Here is a 21,200-nt window from a genome sequence, read left to right as displayed (position 1 = left end):
CCCCTTATTCACAACATACCAGGTACCTCTCTGACCCCTTATTCACATCATACCAGGTACCTCACTGACCCCTTATTCACAACATACCAGGTACCTCTCTGACCCCTTATTCACAACATACCAGGTACCTCAGGTATTCACAACATACTACCTATCTGATTTCACAACATACCAGGTACCTCACTGACCCCTTATTCACATCATACCAGGTACCTCACTGACCCCTTATTCACAACATACCAGGTACCTCTCTGACCCCTTATTCACAACATACCAGGTACCTCACTGACCCCTTATTCACAACATACCAGGTACCTCACTGACCCCTTATTCACAACATACCAGGTACCTCCCCTTATTCACAACATACCAGGTACCTCACTGACCCCTTATTCACAACATACCAGGTACCTCTCTGACCCCTTATTCACAACATACCAGGTACCTCACTGACCCCTTATTCACAACATACCAGGTACCTCACTGACCCCTTATTCACAACATACCAGGTACCTCACTGACCCCTTATTCACAACATACCAGGTACCTCACTGACCCCTTATTCACAACATACCAGGTACCTCACTGACCCCTTATTCACAACATACCAGGTACCTCTCTGACCCCTTATTCACAACATACCAGGTACCTCACTGACCCCTTATTCACAACCAGGTACCAGGTACCTCACTGACCCCTTATTCAAAACATACCAGGTACCTCTCTGACTCCTTATTCACAACATACCAGGTACCTCACTGACCCCTTATTCACAACATACCAGGTACCTCTCTGACTCCTTATTCACAACATACCAGGTACCTCTCTGACTCCTTATTCAAAACATACCAGGTACCTCTCTGACTCCACAACATACCAGGTACCTCTCTGATTCACAACATACCAGGTACCTCTCTGACCCCTTATTCACAACATACCAGGTACCTCACTGACCCCTTATTCACAACATACCAGGTACCTCTCTGGTACCCCCCCTTATTCACAACATACCAGGTACCTCTCTGACTCCTTATTCACAACATACCAGGTACCTCTCTGACCCCTTATTCACAACATACCAGGTACCTCAATGACCCCTTATTCACAACATACCAGGTACCTCACTGACCCCTTATTCACAACATACCAGGTACCTCACTGACCCCTTATTCACATCATACCAGGTACCTCTCTGACCCTTATTCACAACATACCAGGTACCTCTCTGACTCCTTATTCACAACATACCAGGTACCTCTCTGACTCCTTATTCACAACATACCAGGTACCTCTCTGACCCCTTATTCACAACATACCAGGTACCTCTCTGACTCCTTATTCACAACATACCAGGTACCTCTCGGACCCCTTATTCACAACATACCAGGTACCTCTCTGACCCCTTATTCACAACATACCAGGTACCTCTCTGACCCCTTATTCACAACATACCAGGTACCTCTCTGACTCCTTATTCACAACATACCAGGTACCTCTCTGACTCCTTATTCACAACATACCAGGTACCTCTCTGACCCCTTATTCACAACATACCAGGTACCTCTCTGACCCCTTATTCACAACATACCAGGTACCTCTCTGACCCCTTATTCACAACATACCAGGTACCTCACTGACCCCTTATTCACAACATACCAGGTACCTCTCTGACCCCTTATTCACAACATACCAGGTACCTCTCTGACCCCTTATTCACAACATACCAGGTACCTCTCTGACCCCTTATTCACAACATACCAGGTACCTCAATGACCCCTTATTCACAACATACCAGGTACCTCACTGACCCCTTATTCACAACATACCAGGTACCTCACTGACCCCTTATTCACAACATACCAGGTACCTCTCTGACTCCTTATTCACAACATACCAGGTACCTCACTGACCCCTTATTCACAACATACCAGGTACCTCTCTGACTCCTTATTCACAACATACCAGGTACCTCTCTGACCCCTTATTCACAACATACCAGGTACCTCTCTGACCCTTATTCACAACATACCAGGTACCTCTCTGACCCCTTATTCACAACATACCAGGTACCTCTCTGACCCCTTATTCACAACATACCAGGTACCTCTCTGACCCCTTATTCACAACATACCAGGTACCTCTCTGACCCCTTATTCACAACATACCAGGTACCTCTCTGACTCCTTATTCACAACATACCAGGTACCTCACTGACCCCTTATTCAAAACATACCAGGTACCTCTCTGACTCCTTATTCACAACATACCAGGTACCTCTCTGACCCCTTATTCACAACATACCAGGTACCTCTCTGACTCCTTATTCACAACATACCAGGTACCTCTCTGACCCCTTATTCACAACATACCAGGTACCTCTCTGATACCAGGTATCGCTAGAGATGTAGCAGAGATGTAGCGGCGATGTAGTAGAGATGTAGTAGAGATGTAATAGAGATGTAATGGAGATGTAATGGAGTTGTAGCGGAGATGTAATGGAGATGTAGCGGCGATGTAATGGAGATGTAGCGGCGATGTAATGAGTTGTAGAGGCGATGTAATGGAGATGTAGCGGCGATGTAATAGAGTTGTAATGGCGATGTAATGGAGATGTAGCAGAGATGTAATAGAGATGTAGCAGAGATGTAATAGAGATGTAGCAGAGATGTAGCAGAGATGTAGCAGAGATGTAATAGAGATGTAATAGAGATGTAGCAGACATGTAATAGAGATGTAGCAGAGATGTGATAGAATTGTAGCAGAGATGTGATAGAATTGTAGCAGAGATGTAATGGAGATGTAGCAGAGATGTAATGGAGATGTAATAGAGATGTAGCGGCGATGTAATGGAGATGTAATAGAGATGTAGCAGAGATGTAATAGAGATGTAGCAGAGATGTAATAGAGTTGTAGCAGAGATGTAATAGAGCTGTAGCAGAGATGTGATAGAGATGTAATGGAGTTGTAATGGAGATGTAGTAGAGATGTAGCGGTGATGTAATGGAGTTGTAATAGAGATGTAATGGAGTTGTAATATAGATGTAGCGGCGATGTAATGGAGTTGTAATAGATGTAGCGGCGATGTAATGGAGTTGTAATAGATGTAGCGGCGATGTAATGGAGTTGTAATAGATGTAGCGGCGATGTAATGGAGTTGTAATATAGATGTAGCGGCGATGTAATGGAGATGTAATGGAGATGTAATAGAGATGTAGCAGAGATGTAGCAGAGATGTAATAGAGCTGTAGCAGAGATGTAATAGAGCTGTAGCAGAGATGTAATAGAGCTGTAGCAGAGATGTAATAGAGATGTAATAGAGATGTAGTAGAGATGTAATAGAGATGTAGCAGAGTTGTAATATAGATGTAGCGGCGATGTAATGGAGATGTAGCAGACGATGGAGATGTAGTAGAGACGTAATAGAGATGTGATAGAATTGTAGCAGACATGTAATAGAGATGTAGCAGAGATGTAATAGAGATGTAGCAGAGATGTGATAGAATTGTAGCAGAGATGTGATAGAGATGTAGCAGAGATGTAATGGAGATGTAATAGAGATTTAGCGACGATGTAATAGAGTTGTAGCAGAGATGTAATAGAGTTGTAGCAGAGATGTAATAGAGTTGTAGCAGAGATGTAATAGAGATGTAATAGAGATGTAATAGAGATGTAATGGAGATGTAATGGAGATGTAATAGAGATGTAGCGGCGATGTAATGGAGTTGTAATAGAGTTGTGGCGGCGATGTAATGGAGTTGTAATATAGATGTAGCGGCGATGTAATGGAGTTGTAATAGAGTTGTGGCGGTGATGTAATGGAGTTGTAATATAGATGTAGCGGCGATGTAATGGAGTTGTAATGGAGATGTAGCAGAGATGTAATAGAGCTGTAGCAGAGATGTAATAGAGATGTAGTAGAGATGTAATATAGATGTAGCGGCGATGTAATGGAGATGTAGCAGAGATGGAGATGTAATAGAGATGTAGATATGTAGCAGAGATGTAATAGAGATGTAATAGAGATGTAGCAGAGATGTAGCAGAGATGTAGCAGAGATGTAGCAGAGATGTAATAGAGATGTGATAGATATGTAGCAGAGATGTAATAGAGATGTAGCAGAGATGTAGCAGAGATGTAGCAGAGATGTAATAGAGATGTAGCAGAGATGTAATAGAGATGTAGCAGAGATGTAATAGAGATGTAGCAGAGATGTAATAGAGATGTAATAGAGATGTAGCAGAGATGTAATAGAGATGTAGCGGAGATGTAATAGAGATGTAATAGCCAGCGTTGTGTGTTGTGATCACCAGGTAGCTCAGATGAAGAGTAAAGACAACCGCATCAAGCTGATGAATGAAGTTCTCAACGGCATCAAGGTATCTCACCACATGTCTTTTGACCTGAGGTTTATATACTGTTTGAATTTGTATCACATTTTATGTATGTTTCTGCATGTCAGGGTTGGGGTCAAATACTTCCAGTTCTTTCAGCGTTTCCTCTAGCCTGGCTGGAGTGCCAGATGAGCTGGGTCTGGGGTTTGGGGTTTATTAAGCCAGTCAGACACAGCCGGACGAGCTCAGAGAGACACAGCCGGACGAGCTCAGAGAGACACAGCCGGACGAGCTCAGAGAGACACAGCCGGACGAGCTCAGAGAGACACAGCCGGACGAGCTCAGAGAGACACAGCCGGACGAGCTCAGAGAGACACAGCCGGACGAGCTCAGAGAGCCGGACAGCAGCACAGCCGGACGAGCTCAGAGAGACACAGCCGGACGAGCTCAGAGAGACACAGCCGGACGAGCTCAGAGACACACGAGCTCGGACGAGCTCAGTCAGACACAGCCGGACGAGCTCAGTCAGACACAGCCGGACGAGCTCAGTCAGACACAGCCGGACGAGCTCAGTCAGACACAGCCGGACGAGCTCAGACAGACACAGCCGGGACGAGCTCAGACAGACACAGCCGGACGAGCTCAGACAGACACAGCCGGACGAGCTCAGACAGACACAGCCGGACGAGCTCAGACAGACACAGCCGGACGAGCTCAGTCAGACACAGATTTGATCAATTTGATCAATGTTTCTGAATATGTACCGAGATGTTCAAATAAACCTGAACCTAAACCTGAACCTAAACCTGAACCTAAAGGTGTTGAAGCTGTATGCGTGGGAGCTGGCCTTCAAAGACAAGGTGTCAGCCATCAGAGAGAGCGAGCTCCGTGTCCTCAAGAAGGCTGCTTACCTGGGGGCCATATCCACCTTCACCTGGGTCTGTGCTCCCTTTCTGGTGAGTTACAGAGACACGTAGACACACACACACACACATGCATGCTCACACTCACTCTTACATGGTCACTTGATCCACCTATGTCCCTGACATAAATATTTAACATTGTCTTTGATTGTCTCTACCCTCCCCTCAATATCTGATGATGATATTTAACATGTATTTCCCCTCCCATCCCCCAGGTGGCGCTGTGTACGTTCAGTTTATGTGATATAATATATTGTTATATTATGATATATAACATGCATTTCCCCTCCCATCCCCCAGGTGGCGCTGTGCACGTTCAGTTTATGTGATGGTATTGTTATACGATATATAACATGCATTTCCCCTCCCATCCCCCAGTTGGTCGCTGTCTACAGTCATTGTATGTTATGATATTATGTATTTTTATATGATATATAACATGTATTTCCCCTCCCATCCCCCAGGTGGTGCTGTCTATGTGATATTATGATATTTGACATGTATTTCCCCTCCCATCCCCCAGGTGGTGCTGTCTATGTGATATTATGATATTTAACATGCATTTCCCCTCCCATCCCCCAGGTGGCGCTGTCTACGTTCACAGTGTATGTGATGATAGATGAGAGGAACGTGCTGGATGCTCAGAAGGCATTTGTGTCTCTGGCTCTGTTCAACATCCTGCGTTTCCCCCTCAACATGCTGCCTATGGTCATCAGCAGCATGGTCCAGGTAGGTGTGCTGATCAGGTCTGGACAGCAAATCAATCGATCAAATAATCTATCTACAAATCAATCAATATGCAAATTCAATCAAATCAGTCACTGTATTCATCTATAAATCAAATCCATCAATGTATCAATGAAGTAAAACCCTAAACTAACCAATTAACTCTAACCAATCAGATTCCATCTAGGTGATTAATTCATAAACATGTAACATGTGGTCATCATCAGTGTGAGGGCTGTACTGAAGATCACTCTATGGCTGCGTTTACACACGCAGCACAATTCTGATTTATATGTTTCCCTAATACGTTGTATACGTTGTTTGACCAATCAGATCACTCTATGGCTGCGTTTACACACGCAGCCCAATTCTGATTTATATGTTTCCCTAATACGTTGTTTGACCAATCAGATCACTCCATGGCTGCGTTTACACACGCAGCCCAATTCTGATTTATATGTTTCCCTAATACGTTGTATACGTTGTTTGACCAATCAGATCACTCTATGGCTGCGTTTACACACGCAGCCCAATTCTGATTTATATGTTTCCCTAATACGTTGTATACGTTGTTTGACCAATCAGATCACTCTATGGCTGCGTTTACACACGCAGCCCAATTCTGATTAATATGTTTCCCTAATACGTTGTTTGACCAATCAGATCACTCTGTGGCTGCGTTTACACACGCAGCCCAATTCTGATTCATATGTTTCCCTAATACGTTGTTTGACCAATCAGATCAGCTCTTGCCAATAATTGGGCAAAATATCAGAATTGGCCACAGACACACGCACAGACAGACAGACAGATTCATATGCGGTACAGACCGGTGAGCTGTACCATGCTGCTGGTGACCAGGGGCAAGATATTGATCAATCAATCAATAAATCAATCTTTCAGCCTCGTGGTGCAGGTCAGTATGGTATATCAATTAGTCAATCGGTCAGTCAATTGGCCAATTAATTAATTAGTCAATCAATCAATCAGTTGGTTACTAATGAATGAATCCATCAACCAAAGTTGATCAATGTCATGACAAATCATGTCCAATATAGTATTGATAGTATTGGATTGATATATAGTCATGTCGGCAGGGTAGCCCACTGTTCCTAGGCCGTCATTGAAAATAAGAATTTGTCCTTAACTGACTTGTCTAGTTAAATAAGGTAAAAAAATAAATCCAATACAGTATTGATAGTAATGGAATGGTATACAGTTGAAGTCAGAAGTTTACATACACTTAGGTTGGAGTCATTATAACTAGTTTTTCAACCACTCCACAAATTTCTTCTTAACAAACTATAGTTTTGGCCAGTCGGTTAGGACATCTAATTTGTGCATGACACAAGTCATTTTTCCAACAATTGTTTACAGACAGATTATTTCACTTAAAATTCACTGTATCACAATTCCAGTGGGTCAGAAGTTTACTTACACTAAGTTGACTGTGCCTTTAAACAGCTTGGAAAATTCCAGAAAATGATGTCATGGCTTTAGAAGCTTCTGATAGGCTAATTGACATCATTTGAGTCAATTGGAGGTGTACATGTGGATGTATTTCAAGGCCTCAGAAAAATAATTGTAGACCTCCACAAGTCTGGTTCATCCTTGGGAGCAATTTCCAAACCCCTGAAGGTACCATCTGTACAAACAATGGTATACTACGCAAGTATAAACACCAATGGACCACGCAGCCGTCATACCGCTCAGGAAGGAGACGCGTTCTGTCTCCTAGAGATGAATGTACTTTGGTGCGAAAAGTGCAAATCAATCCCAGAACAACAGCAAAGGACCTTCTGAAGATGCTGGAGGAAACAGGTAGAAAAGTATCTATATCCACAGTAGAACGAGTCCTATATCAACATAACCTGAAAGACCGCTCAGCAAGGAAAAAGCTACTGCTCCAAAACCGCCATAAAAAAGCCAGACTACGGTTTGCAACTGCACATGGGGACAAAGATTGTACTTTTTGGAGAAATGTCCTCTGGTCTGATGAAACAAAAATAGTACTGTTTGGCCATAATCGTTATGTTTGAAGGAAAAAGGGGGAGAACACCGTGCCAACCGTGAAGCACGGGGGTGGAAGCATCATGTTGTGGGGGTGCTTTGCTGCAGGAGGGACTGGTGCACTTCACAAAATAGATGGCTTCATGAAAATTATGTGGATATATTGAAGCAACATCTCAAGACATCAGTCAGGAAGTTAAAGCTTGGTCGCAAATGGGTCGGTCTTCCAAATGGACAATGACCCCAACCATACTTCCAAATTTGTGGCAAAATGGCTTGTTACTACAGCACGTTGGTTATATATTTATTATTAAGGATAAAGCCCTATTCACAGGGGACTAGTGTTACTACAGAACGTTGGTTATATATTTATTATTAAGGATAAAGCCCTATTCACAGGGGACTAGTGTTACTACAGAACGTTGGTTATATATTTATTATTAAGGATAAAGCCCTATTCACAGGGGACTAGTGTTACTACAGAACGTTGGTTATATATTTATTATTAAGGATAAAGCCCTATTCACACGGGACTAATGTAACTACAGAACGTTGGTTATATATTTATTATTAAGGATAAAGCCCTATTCACAGGGGACTAGTGTAACTACAGAACGTTGGTTATATATTTATTATTAAGGATAAAGCCCTATTCACAGGGGACTAGTGTAACTACAGAACGTTGGTTATATATTTATTATTAAGGAGAAAGCCCTATTCACAGGGGACTAGTGTAACTACAGAACGTTGGTTATATATTTATTATTACGTTTTTTAAAACTGCCCCCTGTAATTCTTTATTTTTGTCATTCTATAAATTGTCCAGGCGATAACAGGCTACACTAGTAACTCGAGTGATAACAGGCTACACTGGTAACTCTAGCGATGACAGGCTACACTGGTAACTCGAGCGATGACAGGCTACACTGGTAACTCGAGCGATAACAGGCTACACTGGTAACTCGAGTGATAACAGGCTACACTGGTAACTCGAGCGATGACAGGCTACACTAGTAACTCGAGTGATAACAGGCTACACTGGTAACTCGAGCGATAACAGGCTACACTGGTAACCCTAGTGATAACAGGCTACACTGGTAACTCTAGCGATGACAGGCTACACTGGTAACTCGAGCGATAACAGGCTACACTGGTAACTCGAGCGATAACAGGCTACACTACTATCCCGAGTGATAACAGGCTACACTACTATCCCTAGTGATGACAGGCTACACTGGTAACTCTAGCGATAACAGGCTACACTGGTAACTCTAGCGATAACAGGCTACACTGGTAACTCTAGCGATAACAGGCTACACTTGTACCCCTAGTGATAACAGGCTATACTGTGCTAATGTCAGATAGCCTGACATAATATATAGCAACCTCCATGTAGCCTAAATTGCACAATCAAGGGATTGCTTCTATTTATTCAACCCGCCCTTCAGCCAACCACCCTCCCTTCAGCCAACCACCCACCTGCCCTTCAGCCAACCACCCACCTGCCCTTCAGCCAACCAGCCAACCACCCTCCCTTCAGCCAACCACCCTCCCTTCAGCCAACCACCCACCTGCCCTTCAGCCAACCACCCACCTGCCCTTCAGCCAACCACCCACCTGCCCTTCAGCCAACCACTCACCTGCCCTTCAGCCAACCACCCACCTGCCCTTCAGCCAACCACCCACCTGCCCTTCAGCCAACCACCCACCTGCCCTTCAGCCAACCACCCACCCTCCCTTCAGCCAACCACCCACCCTCCCTTCAGCCAACCACCCACCTGCCCTTCAGCCAACCACCCACCTGCCCTTCAGCCAACCACCCACCTGCCCTTCAGCCAACCACCCACCCTTCAGCCAACCACCCGCCTGCCCTTCAGCCAACCACCCGCCTGCCCTTCAGCCAACCACCCACCTGCCCTTCAGCCAACCACCCTCCCTTCAGCCAACCACCCACCCTCCCTTCAGCCAACCACCCACCTGCCCTTCAGCCAACCACCCACCTGCCCTTCATCCCACCACCCACCCGCCCTTCAGCCAACCACCCACCTGCCCTTCAGCCAACCACCCACCTGCCCTTCAGCCAACCACCCACCTGCCCTTCAGCCAACCACCCTCCCTTCAGCCAACCACCCTCCCTTCTGCCCCCACCCGCCCTTCAGCCAAACCACCCGCCCTTCAGCCAACCACCCGCCCTTCAGCCAACCACCCGCCCTTCAGCCAACCACCCGCCCTTCAGCCAACCACCCTTCAGCCACACAATATGTAATGACCCTTAACCCATCCTCCTGCAGATATAACTGCGGGGACTGCGGGTTATGAATCAACCAGCGCATCACTAATATGCATCCTCTCCCTGCTGTCTCCTTCCTCCATCTCTGTCTCTCTTTCTCTCCCTCCCTCCATCTGTCTCCCTCTCTCCCTGTCTCTTTCTCTCCCTCCTTCCATCCGTCTCCCTCTCTCCCTGTCTCTTTCTCTCTCCCTCCCTCCATCTCTCTCCCTCTTTCTCTCCCTCCTTCCATCCGTCTCCCTCTCTCCCTGTCTCTTTCTCTCTCCCTCCCTCCATCTGTCTCCCTCTCTCCCTGTCTCTTTCTCTCTCCCTCCCTCCATCTGTCTCCCTCTCTCCCTGTCTCTCTTTCTCTCCCTCCCTCCATCTGTCTCCCTCTCTCCCTGTCTCTTTCTCTCCCCTCCTTCCCTCCATCTCCCTCTCTCCCTGTCTCTTTCTCTCTCCCTCCTTCCCTCCATCTGTCTCCCTCTCTCCCTGTCTCTTTCTCTCTCCCTCCTTCCCTCCATCTCCCTCTCTCCCTGTCTCTTTCTCTCTCCCTCCCTCCATCTGTCTCCCTCTCTCCCTGTCTCTCTTTCTCTCCCTCCCTCCATCTGTCTCCCTCTCTCCCTGTCTCTTTCTCTCTCCCTCCTTCCCTCCATCTCCCTCTCTCCCTGTCTCTTTCTCTCTCCCTCCTTCCCTCCATCTGTCTCCCTCTCTCCCTGTCTCTTTCTCTCTCCCTCCTTCCCTCCATCTGTCTCCCTCTCTCCCTGTCTCTTTCTCTCTCCCTCCTTCCCTCCATCTCCCTCTCTCCCTGTCTCTTTCTCTCTCCCTCCTTCCCTCCATCTCCCTCTCTCCCCTGTCTCTTTCTCTCTCCCTCCTTCCCTCCATCTCCCTCTCTCCCTGTCTCTTTCTCTCTCCCTCCTTCCCTCCATCTCCCTCTCTCCCTCCTTCCCTCCATCTCTCTCTGCAGGCCAGTGTTTCTATGAAACGTCTGTGTGTGTTTCTGTCTCATGAGGAGCTGCAGGAGGACAGTGTGGAGCGCATGGCTGTAGCAGGCTGTGAGTCACATATGCACACACACACACACACGAGACAGAGTGAGAAACACACACACAGACAGAGTGAGAAACACACACACAGACAGAGTGAGAAACACACACAGACAGAGTGAGAAACACACACAGACAGAGTGAGAAACACACACAGACAGAGTGAGAAACACACACAGACAGAGTGAGAAACACACACAGACAGAGTGAGAAACACACGCAGACAGAGTGAGAAACACACGCAGACAGAGTGAGAAACACACACAGACACAGACAGAGTGAGAAACACACACAGACACAGAGTGAGAAACACACACAGACACAGAGTGAGAAACACACACAGACAGAGTGAGAAACACACACAGACAGAGTGAGAAACACACACAGACAGAGTGAGAAACACACACAGACAGAGTGAGAAACACACACAGACACAGACAGAGTGAGAAACACACACAGACAGAGTGAGAAACACACGCAGACAGAGTGAGAAACACACACAGACAGAGTGAGAAACACACACAGACAGAGTGAGAAACACACACAGACAGAGTGAGAAACACACACAGACAGAGTGAGAAACACACACAGACACAGACAGAGTGAGAAACACACACAGACAGAGTGAGAAACACACACAGACACAGACAGAGTGAGAAACACACACAGACAGAGTGAGAAACACACGCAGACACAGACAGAGTGAGAAACACACGCAGACAGAGTGAGAAACACACGCAGACAGAGTGAGAAACACACGCAGACAGAGTGAGAAACACACACAGACAGAGTGAGAAACACACACACACAGACAGAGTGAGAAACACAGGCAGACAGAGTGAGAAACACAGGCAGAAAGGTCATCCCAGCCTCTGTACCCAGATGCTGTTTGATGTGTTAGTCTGTAATGAGGCTTCAATACTCTCTCTCTCTCTCTCTACTCACTTCCTGTTCCTCTCTCTCTCTCTCTACTCACCTGTTCCTCTCTCTCTCTCTCTCTCTCTCTCTCTCTACTCACTTCCTGTTCCTCTCTGTCTCTCTCTCTCTCTCTCTCTCTCTCTACTCACTTCCTGTTCCTCTCTCTCTCTCTCTCTCTCTCTACTCACTTCCTGTTCCTCTCTCTCTCTCTCTCTCTCTCTCTCCCTCTCTCTCTCTACTCACTTCCTGTTCCTCTCTCTTGTATGTCTTCCTCTGTTCCCAGGCTCAGACAGTATCTCCATTGAGGACGGGGTGTTCAGCTGGTGTAGAAACGATGCCCCCACTCTGAAGAGGTATTGCTCTAAGAAGAGTGTTGTCCAATGTATTCACCCCCCCCTTTTGGCTTTGTTACTTTCATGTCAGTTGGAGGCTTTCTGCATATTCCATTACTATAGTATACACACACAGCTTACTGCATATTCTATTACTATAGTATACACACACAGCTTACTGCATATTCTATTACTATAGTATACATACACACAGCTTACTGCATATTCTATTACTATAGTATACATACACACAGCTTACTGCATATTCTATTACTATAGTATACATACACACAGCTTTCTGCATATTCCATTACTATAGTATACATACACACAGCCTCTAACTCCTCTCTTGCTGTCTCGCTCTCCCTTTCTCGCTCTCCCTCGCTCCCTCTATCCCTCTCCCTCGCTCCCTCTATCCCTTTATCTGTCTCCCTCTCTTCTTCTTTCTCCCTCTATCCCTCTATCCCTCTCTCTCTATCTCCCTCTATCTCTCTCTCTCTCTCCCTCTTCTTCTCTTTCTCCCTCTATCTCTCTCTCTCTCTCTCTCCTTCTCTTTCTCCCTCTATCCCTCTCTCTCTCCCTCTCCTTCTCTTTCTCCCTCTCTCTCTCCCTCGCTCCCTCTATCCCCCTCTCTCTCTCTCTCTCTGTCTCTCTCTCTCTCTCTCTGCTGCAGGTTAAGTGTATGTATCCCAGATGGGTCTCTGGTAGCTGTGGTGGGACACGTTGGCTCAGGGAAATCCTCTCTGCTCTCTGCTCTGCTGGGGGAGATGGAGAAACTAGAGGGATCTGTCTCTGTCAAGGTACATAAACACTGACAACATAGAGAGAGATGTGATTGGTTGTTGTTGTTTTAAAGGAAACTCCTTCCATATCTGTATACTTTTGTACAGTCCAGGTGTGTAGCCAGGGAGACAGATAGTAGGGGTGTTGACAGAGGCTGGCCAAGGTGGGGCTCCAACCCACGTCAGCAGGGGCATGGGGTCCAGAGTCTGGAGCTGGCCAAGGTGGGGCTCCAACCCACGTCAGCAGGGGCATGGGGTCCAGAGTTTGGAGCTAAGACACCAGACCACGGCACGATGTAGTTGGTTTTAACGACAGCAGCTATGACTGTTGATGTTATGTGTCTCCCCCCCTCCCTCCCTCCCTCCCTCCCTCCCCCTCCCTCCCTCCCTCCCTCCCTCCCTCCCTCCCTCCCTCCCTCCCTCCCTCCCTCCCTCCCTCCCTCCCTCCCTCCCTCCCCCTCCCTCCCTCCCCCCCTCCCCCTCCCTCCCTTCTCCCTCCCTCCCTCCCTCCCTCCCTCCCTCCCTCCCCCCTCCCTCCCTCCCTCCCTCCCTCCCTCCCCCTCCCTCCCTCCCTCCCTCCCTCCCTCCCTCCCTCCCTCCCTCCCTCCCTCCCTCCCTCCCTCCCTCCCTCCCTCCCTCCCTCCCTCCCTCCCTCCCTCCCTCCCTCCCCCCTCCCCCTCCCTCCCTCCCTCCCTCTCCCTCCCTCCCTCCCTCCTCCCTCCCCCCTCTCCCCCTCCCTCTCCTCCCTCCCTCCCTCTCTCTCTCTCTCTCTCTCCTCCCACTATCTATCTCTCTCCCCCCTCCCTCCCTCCTCTCTCTCTCTCTCTCTTTCCCTCTCTCTCTCTCTCTCTCTTCTCCCACTATCTATCTCTCTCTCTCCTCCCACTCTCCCTCCCTCCCTCTCTCTCTCTCTCTCTCTCTCTCTCTCTCTCTCTCTTTCCCTCTCTCTCTCTCCAGGGCTCTGTGGCCTATGTACCTCAGCAGGCGTGGATCCAGAATGCCACCCTGAAAGACAACATAGTGTTTGGTCAGGAGAGGAAGGAGAGCTGGTACCACAGAGTGGTGGAGGCCTGCGCCCTGCTGCCAGACCTGGAGATCCTGCCTGCTGGAGACGGCACTGAGATCGGGGAGAAGGTGAGGACAGGGGGGGGGTTAGATCAGGGAGAAGGTGAGGACAGGAGGGGGTCTGGTGGGGGTTAGATCAGGAGAAGGTGAGGACAGGAGGGGGTCTGGTGGGGGTTAGATCAGGGAGAAGGTGAGGACAGGAGGGGGTCTGGTGGGGGTTAGATCAGGAGAAGGTGAGGACAGGAGGGGGTCTGGTGGGGGTTAGATCAGGGAGAAGGTGAGGACAGGAGGGGGTCTGGTGGGGGTTAGATCAGGGAGAAGGTGAGGACAGGAGGGGGTCTGGTGGGTGTTCGATTGGGGAGAAGGTGAGGACAGGAGGGGGTCTGGTGGGGGGTTAGAAGGGAGAAGGTGAGGACAGGAGGGGGTCTGGTGGGGGTTAGGGTTAGATCAGGGAGAAGGTGAGGCCATGGTCACTGGTTTTGTAAGTGCTGGGACCCACTGGTATGCCCAGGGAAGGAACCAGGTTGTTGGTTTGAAACACCCCCTGTGTGTCTTGAGATAATGTATCCTACTGTACAGGTAGTGAATGGAGAACCCATGTCTGGCCTTGGGTACTGGCAGTATTGATGGTTGTATTTTAACATGGGTGTCTTCCCTCCTCCTCCCCCTCCTCCTCAGGGTGTGAACCTGTCAGGTGGTCAGAAGCAGAGGGTCAGTCTGGCCAGGGCAGTCTACTGCGACTGTGCTGTCTATCTATTGGACGATCCTCTGTCGGCGGTCGACGCCCACGTGGGCAAACACATCTTCGAGAAGGTTGTCGGGCCTCAGGGAGTCCTCAAGGACAGGGTAAGAGGTCGTAACCCCAAAACAGAGGTCAGGGTTTATAATAGGGATGTGGTTTGGATTTGGTTTACAGTGTGACTCTCTGTGTGTGTGACTGATTTTTGTCTCTGTAGACTCGTGCTGGTGACACTGTGTGTGTCTTCCTTTATTGGATGTCACACACACGTTATGGGATGTCCTTGCTGGGGGCGGGACTACTCGTTAGGGGCGGGACTACTCGTTAGGGGCGGGACTACTTGTTAGGGGCGGGTCTACTCGTTAGGGGCGTGTCTACTCGTCAGGACAGTGACCGTGTCTTCCTTCAGACACAGTCTAATCAGACCAGACCCAGCTGGTACCTGGTTCCTCTACAGTCAATGAACTAATCAGACCAGACCCAGCTGTTATCTGGTTCCTCTACAGTCAATGAACTAATCAGACCAGACCCAGCTGGTACCTGGTTTATATTATACAGTCAATGAACTAATCAGACCAGACCCAGCTGGTACCTGGTTCCTCTACAGTCAATGAACTAAACAGACCAGACCCAGCTGGTATCTGGTTCATATTATACAGTCAATGAACTAATCAGACCAGACCCAGCTGGTACCTGGTTCCTCTACAGTTAATGAACTAAACAGACCAGACCCAGCTGGTACCTGGTTCCTCTACAGTCAATGAACTAATCAGACCAGACCCAGCTGGTACCTGGTTCATATTATACAGTCAATGAACTAATCAGACCAGACCCAGCTGGTACCTGGTTCCTCTACAGTCAATGAACTAAACAGACCAGACCCAGCTGGTATCTGGTTCATATTATACAGTCAATGAACTAATCAGACCAGACCCAGCTGGTACCTGGTTCCTCTACAGTCAATGAACTAAACAGACCAGACCCAGCTGGTACCTGGTTCATATTATACAGTCAATGAACTAATCAGACCAGACCCAGCTGGTACCTGGTTCCTCTACAGTCAATGAACTAAACAGACCAGACCCAGCTGGTATCTGGTTCATATTATACAGTCAATGAACTAATCAGACCAGACCCAGCTGGTACCTGGTTCCTCTACAGTCAATGAACTAAACAGACCAGACCCAGCTGGTACCTGGTTCCTCTACAGTCAATGAACTAAACAGACCAGACCCAGCTGGTATCTGGTTCCTCTACAGTCAATGAACTAATCAGACCAGACCCAGCTGGTACCTGGTTCCTCTACAGTCAATGAACTAATCAGACCAGACCCAGCTGGTACCTGGTTCCTCTACAGTCAATGAACTAAACAGACCAGACCCAGCTGGTACCTGGTTCCTCTACAGTCAATGAACTAAACAGACCAGACCCAGCTGGTACCTGGTTCCTCTACAGTCAATGAACTAATCAGACCAGACCCAGCTGGTACCTGGTTCCTCTACAGTCAATGAACTAATCAGACCAGACCCAGCTGGTACCTGGTTCCTCTACAGTCAATGAACTAAACAGACCAGACCCAGCTGGTATCTGGTTCATATTATACAGTCAATGAACTAATCAGACCAGACCCAGCTGGTACCTGGTTCCTCTACAGTCAATGAACTAATCAGACCAGACCCAGCTGGTACCTGGTTCCTCTACAGTCAATGAACTAATCAGACCAGACCCAGCTGGTACCTGGTTCCTCTACAGTCAATGAACTAAACAGACCAGACCCAGCTGGTACCTGGTTCCTCTACAGTCAATGAACTAAACAGACCAGACCCAGCTGGTACCTGGTTCCTCTACAGTCAATGAACTAAACAGACCAGACCCAGCTGGTATCTGGTTCATATTATACAGTCAATGAACTAATCAGACCAGACCCAGCTGGTACCTGGTTCCTCTACAGTCAATGAACTAAACAGACCAGACCCAGCTGGTACCTGGTTCCTCTACAGTCAATGAACTAATCAGACCAGACCCAGCTGGTATCTGGTTCATATTATACAGTCAATGAACTAATCAGACCAGACCCAGCTGGTATCTGGTTCCTCTACAGTCAATGAACTAATCAGACCAGACCCAGCTGGTACCTGGTTCCTCTACAGTCAATGAACTAATCAGACCAGACCCAGCTGGTACCTGGTTCCTCTACAGTCAATGAACTAATCAGACCAGACCCAGCTGGTACCTGGTTCCTCTACAGTCAATGAACTAATCAGACCAGACCCAGCTGGTACCTGGTTCCTCTACAGTCAATGAACTAAACAGACCAGACCCAGCTGGTACCTGGTTCCTCTACAGTCAATGAACTAAACAGACCAGACCCAGCTGGTACCTGGTTCCTCTACAGTCAATGAACTAATCAGACCAGACCCAGCTGGTACCTGGTTCCTCTACAGTCAATGAACTAATCAGACCAGACCCAGCTGGTACCTGGTTCCTCTACAGTCAATGAACTAATCAGACCAGACCCAGCTGGTACCTGGTTCCTCTACAGTCAATGAACTAATCAGACCAGACCCAGCTGGTACCTGGTTCCTCTACAGTCAATGAACTAATCAGACCAGACCCAGCTGGTACCTGGTTCCTCTACAGTCAATGAACTAATCAGACCAGACCCAGCTGGTACCTGGTTCCTCTACAGTCAATGAACTAATCAGACCAGACCCAGCTGGTACCTGGTTCCTCTACAGTCAATGAACTAATCAGACCAGACCCAGCTGGTACCTGGTTCCTCTACAGTCAATGAACTAATCAGACCAGACCCAGCTGGTATCTGGTTCATATTATACAGTCAATGAACTAATCAGACCAGACCCAGCTGGTATCTGGTTCATATTATACAGTCAATGAACTAATCAGACCAGACCCAGCTGGTATCTGGTTCCTCTACAGTCAATGAACTAATCAGACCAGACCCAGCTGGTACCTGGTTCCTCTACAGTCAATGAACTAATCAGACCAGACCCAGCTGGTATCTGGTTCCTCTACAGTCAATGAACTAATCAGACCAGACCCAGCTGGTACCTGGTTCCTCTACAGTCAATGAACTAAACAGACCAGACCCAGCTGGTATCTGGTTCATATTATACAGTCAATGAACTAATCAGACCAGACCCAGCTGGTATCTGGTTCCTCTACAGTCAATGAACTAATCAGACCAGACCCAGCTGGTACCTGGTTCCTCTACAGTCAATGAACTAATCAGACCAGACCCAGCTGGTATCTGGTTCCTCTAAAGTCAATGAACTAATCAGACCAGACCCAGCTGGTACCTGGTTCCTCTACAGTCAATGAACTAATCAGACCAGACCCAGCTGGTATCTGGTTCATATTATACAGTCAATGAACTAAACAGACCAGACCCAGCTGGTATCTGGTTCCTCTACAGTCAATGAACTAAGGTAAATGGTAAATGGCCTAAGTGAACTATCTTAATTCATCCACCATCTTTGAAACGGACTCAACCTCACAAATCCCCGGCCGTCCAGTCTTCAGTCAGCTGTTCATTCAAAATATACAGTATATGTACTGTATATACACTCAGTGTATAAAACATGCTCTTTCCATGACGCAGACTGACCAGGTGAATCCAGGTGATCCCTTATTGATGTCACCTGTTAAATCCACTTCAATCAGTGTAGATGAAGGGGAGGAGACCTGGTTAAAGATGAAGGGGAGGAGACCTGGTTAAAGATGAAGGGGAGGAGACAGGTTAAAGATGAAGGGGAGGAGACCTGGTTAAAGATGAAGGGGAGGAGACCTGGTTAAAGATGAAGGGGAGGAGACCTGGTTAAAGATGAAAGGGAGGAGACCTGGTTAAAGATGAAGGGGAGGAGACCTGGTTAAAGATGAAGGGGAGGAGACCTGGTTAAAGATGAAGGGGAGGAGACCTGGTTAAAGATGAAGGGGAGGAGACCTGGTTAAAGATGAAGGGGAGGAGACCTGGTTAAAGATGAAGGGGAGGAGACCTGGTTAAAGATGAAGGGGAGGAGACCTGGTTAAAGATGAAAGGGAGGAGACCTGGTTAAAGATGAAGGGGAGGAGACCTGGTTAAAGATGAAGGGGAGGAGACCTGGTTAAAGATGAAGGGGAGGAGACCTGGTTAAAGATGAAGGGGAGGAGACCTGGTTAAAGATGAAGGGGAGGAGACCTGGTTAAAGATGAAGGGGAGGAGACCTGGTTAAAGATGAAGGGGAGGAGACCTGGTTAAAGATGAAGGGGAGGAGACCTGGTTAAAGATGAAGGGGAGGAGACCTGGTTAAAGATGAAGGGGAGGAGACCTGGTTAAAGATGAAGGGGAGGAGACCTGGTTAAAGATGAAGGGGAGGAGACCTGGTTAAAGATGAAGGGGAGGAGACCTGGTTAAAGATGAAGGGGAGGAGACCTGGTTAAAGATGAAGGGGAGGAGACCTGGTTAAAAATGAAGGGGAGGAGACCTGGTTAAAAATGAAGGGGAGGAGACCTGGTTAAAAATGAAGGGGAGGAGACCTGGTTAAAAATGAAGGGGAGGAGACCTGGTTAAAAATGAAGGGGAGGAGACCTGGTTAAAAATGAAGGGGAGGAGACCTGGTTAAAAATGAAGGGGAGGAGACCTGGTTAAAAATGAAGGGGAGGAGACCTGGTTAAAGATGAAGGGGGGAGACCTGGTTAAAGATGAAGGGGAGGAGACCTGGTTAAAGATGAAGGGGGCGAGACCAGGTTAAAGATGAAGGGGGCGAGACCAGGTTAAAGATGAAGGGGAGGAGACCTGGTTAAAGATGAAGGGGAGGAGACCAGGTTAAGGATGAAGGGGAGGAGACCAGGTTAAGGATGAAGGGGAAGAGACCAGGTTAAAGATGAAGGGGGGGAGACCTGGTTAAAGATGAAGGGGAGGAGACTTGGGTAAAGGAGGATTTTTAAGCCTTGAGACAACTGAGACATGGATTGTGTCTGTGTACCATATCTATCTTCAATCTGTCAATTCAGCTAAAATCCCTTAATATACTGGATCTATTTAAAAAGCCCTACTCTGACCCTCTGTGTGTGTGTTTCCGTCTCCGTAGACTCGTGTCCTGGTGACCCACGGTCTGAGCTTCCTGCCCCAGGCAGATCTGATCCTGGTGATGGTGGAGGGAGAGATCACTGAGAGGGGCTCCTACCTGGAGCTGATGGCACGGGACGGGGCCTTCGCTGAGTTCCTCAGGACTTACGCCAACAAAGAGCAGGAAGATGACGAATCAGGTGACATATGTTATCTTCATCATCATCAGCAGCTAGCTAGCTAGCTACATCTCTACACTATAGTCATTTAATGTATTACATGTAGTCAGTTACTTCCCAACCCTGCCTTTCACTATTGTTTTTCTATTTAATGTATTTTTACGTTTGTCTCTTTCTCATCTCCCTCATCTCTCTCTTCTCTCTCCTTCTACTTTCTCCTCTCTCCTTCACTTTCTTTCTCGTGTCTTTCTTCTCTCTTCTTTCTCTTCTCTCTGTCTTTCTCTCTCTCCTCTCTTCTCCCTCTTTCTTCTTCTTCACTCCTCTCTTTCTCTTCTCTTCTTTCTCTCTCTCTCTCTCTCTTCTTCTCTCTCTCTTTCTTTCTCTCTCCTTCACTCTCTCTCTCTCTCCTTCACTCTCTCTTTCTCTCTCTTCTCTCTCTCTCCTTCACTCTCTCTCTCTCTCTCACTCTCTCTTCTCTCTCCTCTCTCTCTCTTATTCTCTCTCTCTCTCTTCTCCTCTCTCTCTCTCTTCTTCTCTCTCCTTCACTCTCTCTTTCTCTCTCTTCTTCTCTCTCATTCTCTCTCTCTCTCCTCTCTCTCTCTCTCTTCTCTCTCATTATCTCTCTCTCTCTCTCTCTCTCTCTCTCTCTCTCCTTCACACTCTCTTCTCTCTCCTTCACTCTCTCTCTTTCTTCTTCTCTCTCTCTCTCTTTCTCTCTTCTCTCTCTCTTCTTTCTCTCTCTCTTTCTCTCTCTTCTCTCTTCTCTCTCTCTCTCTCTCTTTCGCTCTCTCTCTCTCTCCTTCACTTTCGCTTTC

The 21,200-nt window shown here is 47.6% G+C and overlaps 1 protein-coding gene across 1 annotated transcript in view; it reads left to right on the top strand.

Moving 5' to 3' along the window:
- Positions 1 to 2,202: 2,202 nt before the first annotated feature.
- Positions 2,203 to 21,200, top strand: part of LOC112242262 (multidrug resistance-associated protein 1) — a gene marked incomplete at its 5' end in the record, with an annotated part of 50,749 nt that continues 31,751 nt past the window's right edge. Inside the window, 10 exons of the mRNA XM_042313732.1 lie at positions 2,203 to 2,236; positions 4,311 to 4,376; positions 5,150 to 5,287; positions 5,837 to 5,983; positions 11,224 to 11,311; positions 12,504 to 12,573; positions 13,226 to 13,352; positions 14,292 to 14,468; positions 15,078 to 15,245; positions 20,229 to 20,406. Of these exons, the coding sequence (XP_042169666.1) occupies positions 2,203 to 2,236; positions 4,311 to 4,376; positions 5,150 to 5,287; positions 5,837 to 5,983; positions 11,224 to 11,311; positions 12,504 to 12,573; positions 13,226 to 13,352; positions 14,292 to 14,468; positions 15,078 to 15,245; positions 20,229 to 20,406 (1,193 nt within the window). The remainder of the gene's footprint in view (positions 2,237 to 4,310; positions 4,377 to 5,149; positions 5,288 to 5,836; positions 5,984 to 11,223; positions 11,312 to 12,503; positions 12,574 to 13,225; positions 13,353 to 14,291; positions 14,469 to 15,077; positions 15,246 to 20,228; positions 20,407 to 21,200) is intronic.

The sequence above is a fragment of the Oncorhynchus tshawytscha genome, unplaced genomic scaffold (genome assembly GCF_018296145.1).
Source record: "Oncorhynchus tshawytscha isolate Ot180627B unplaced genomic scaffold, Otsh_v2.0 Un_contig_9130_pilon_pilon, whole genome shotgun sequence".
In the NCBI taxonomy this organism is placed as follows: domain Eukaryota; kingdom Metazoa; phylum Chordata; class Actinopteri; order Salmoniformes; family Salmonidae; genus Oncorhynchus; species Oncorhynchus tshawytscha.
This window is presented reverse-complemented; position numbering and strand designations above follow the sequence as displayed.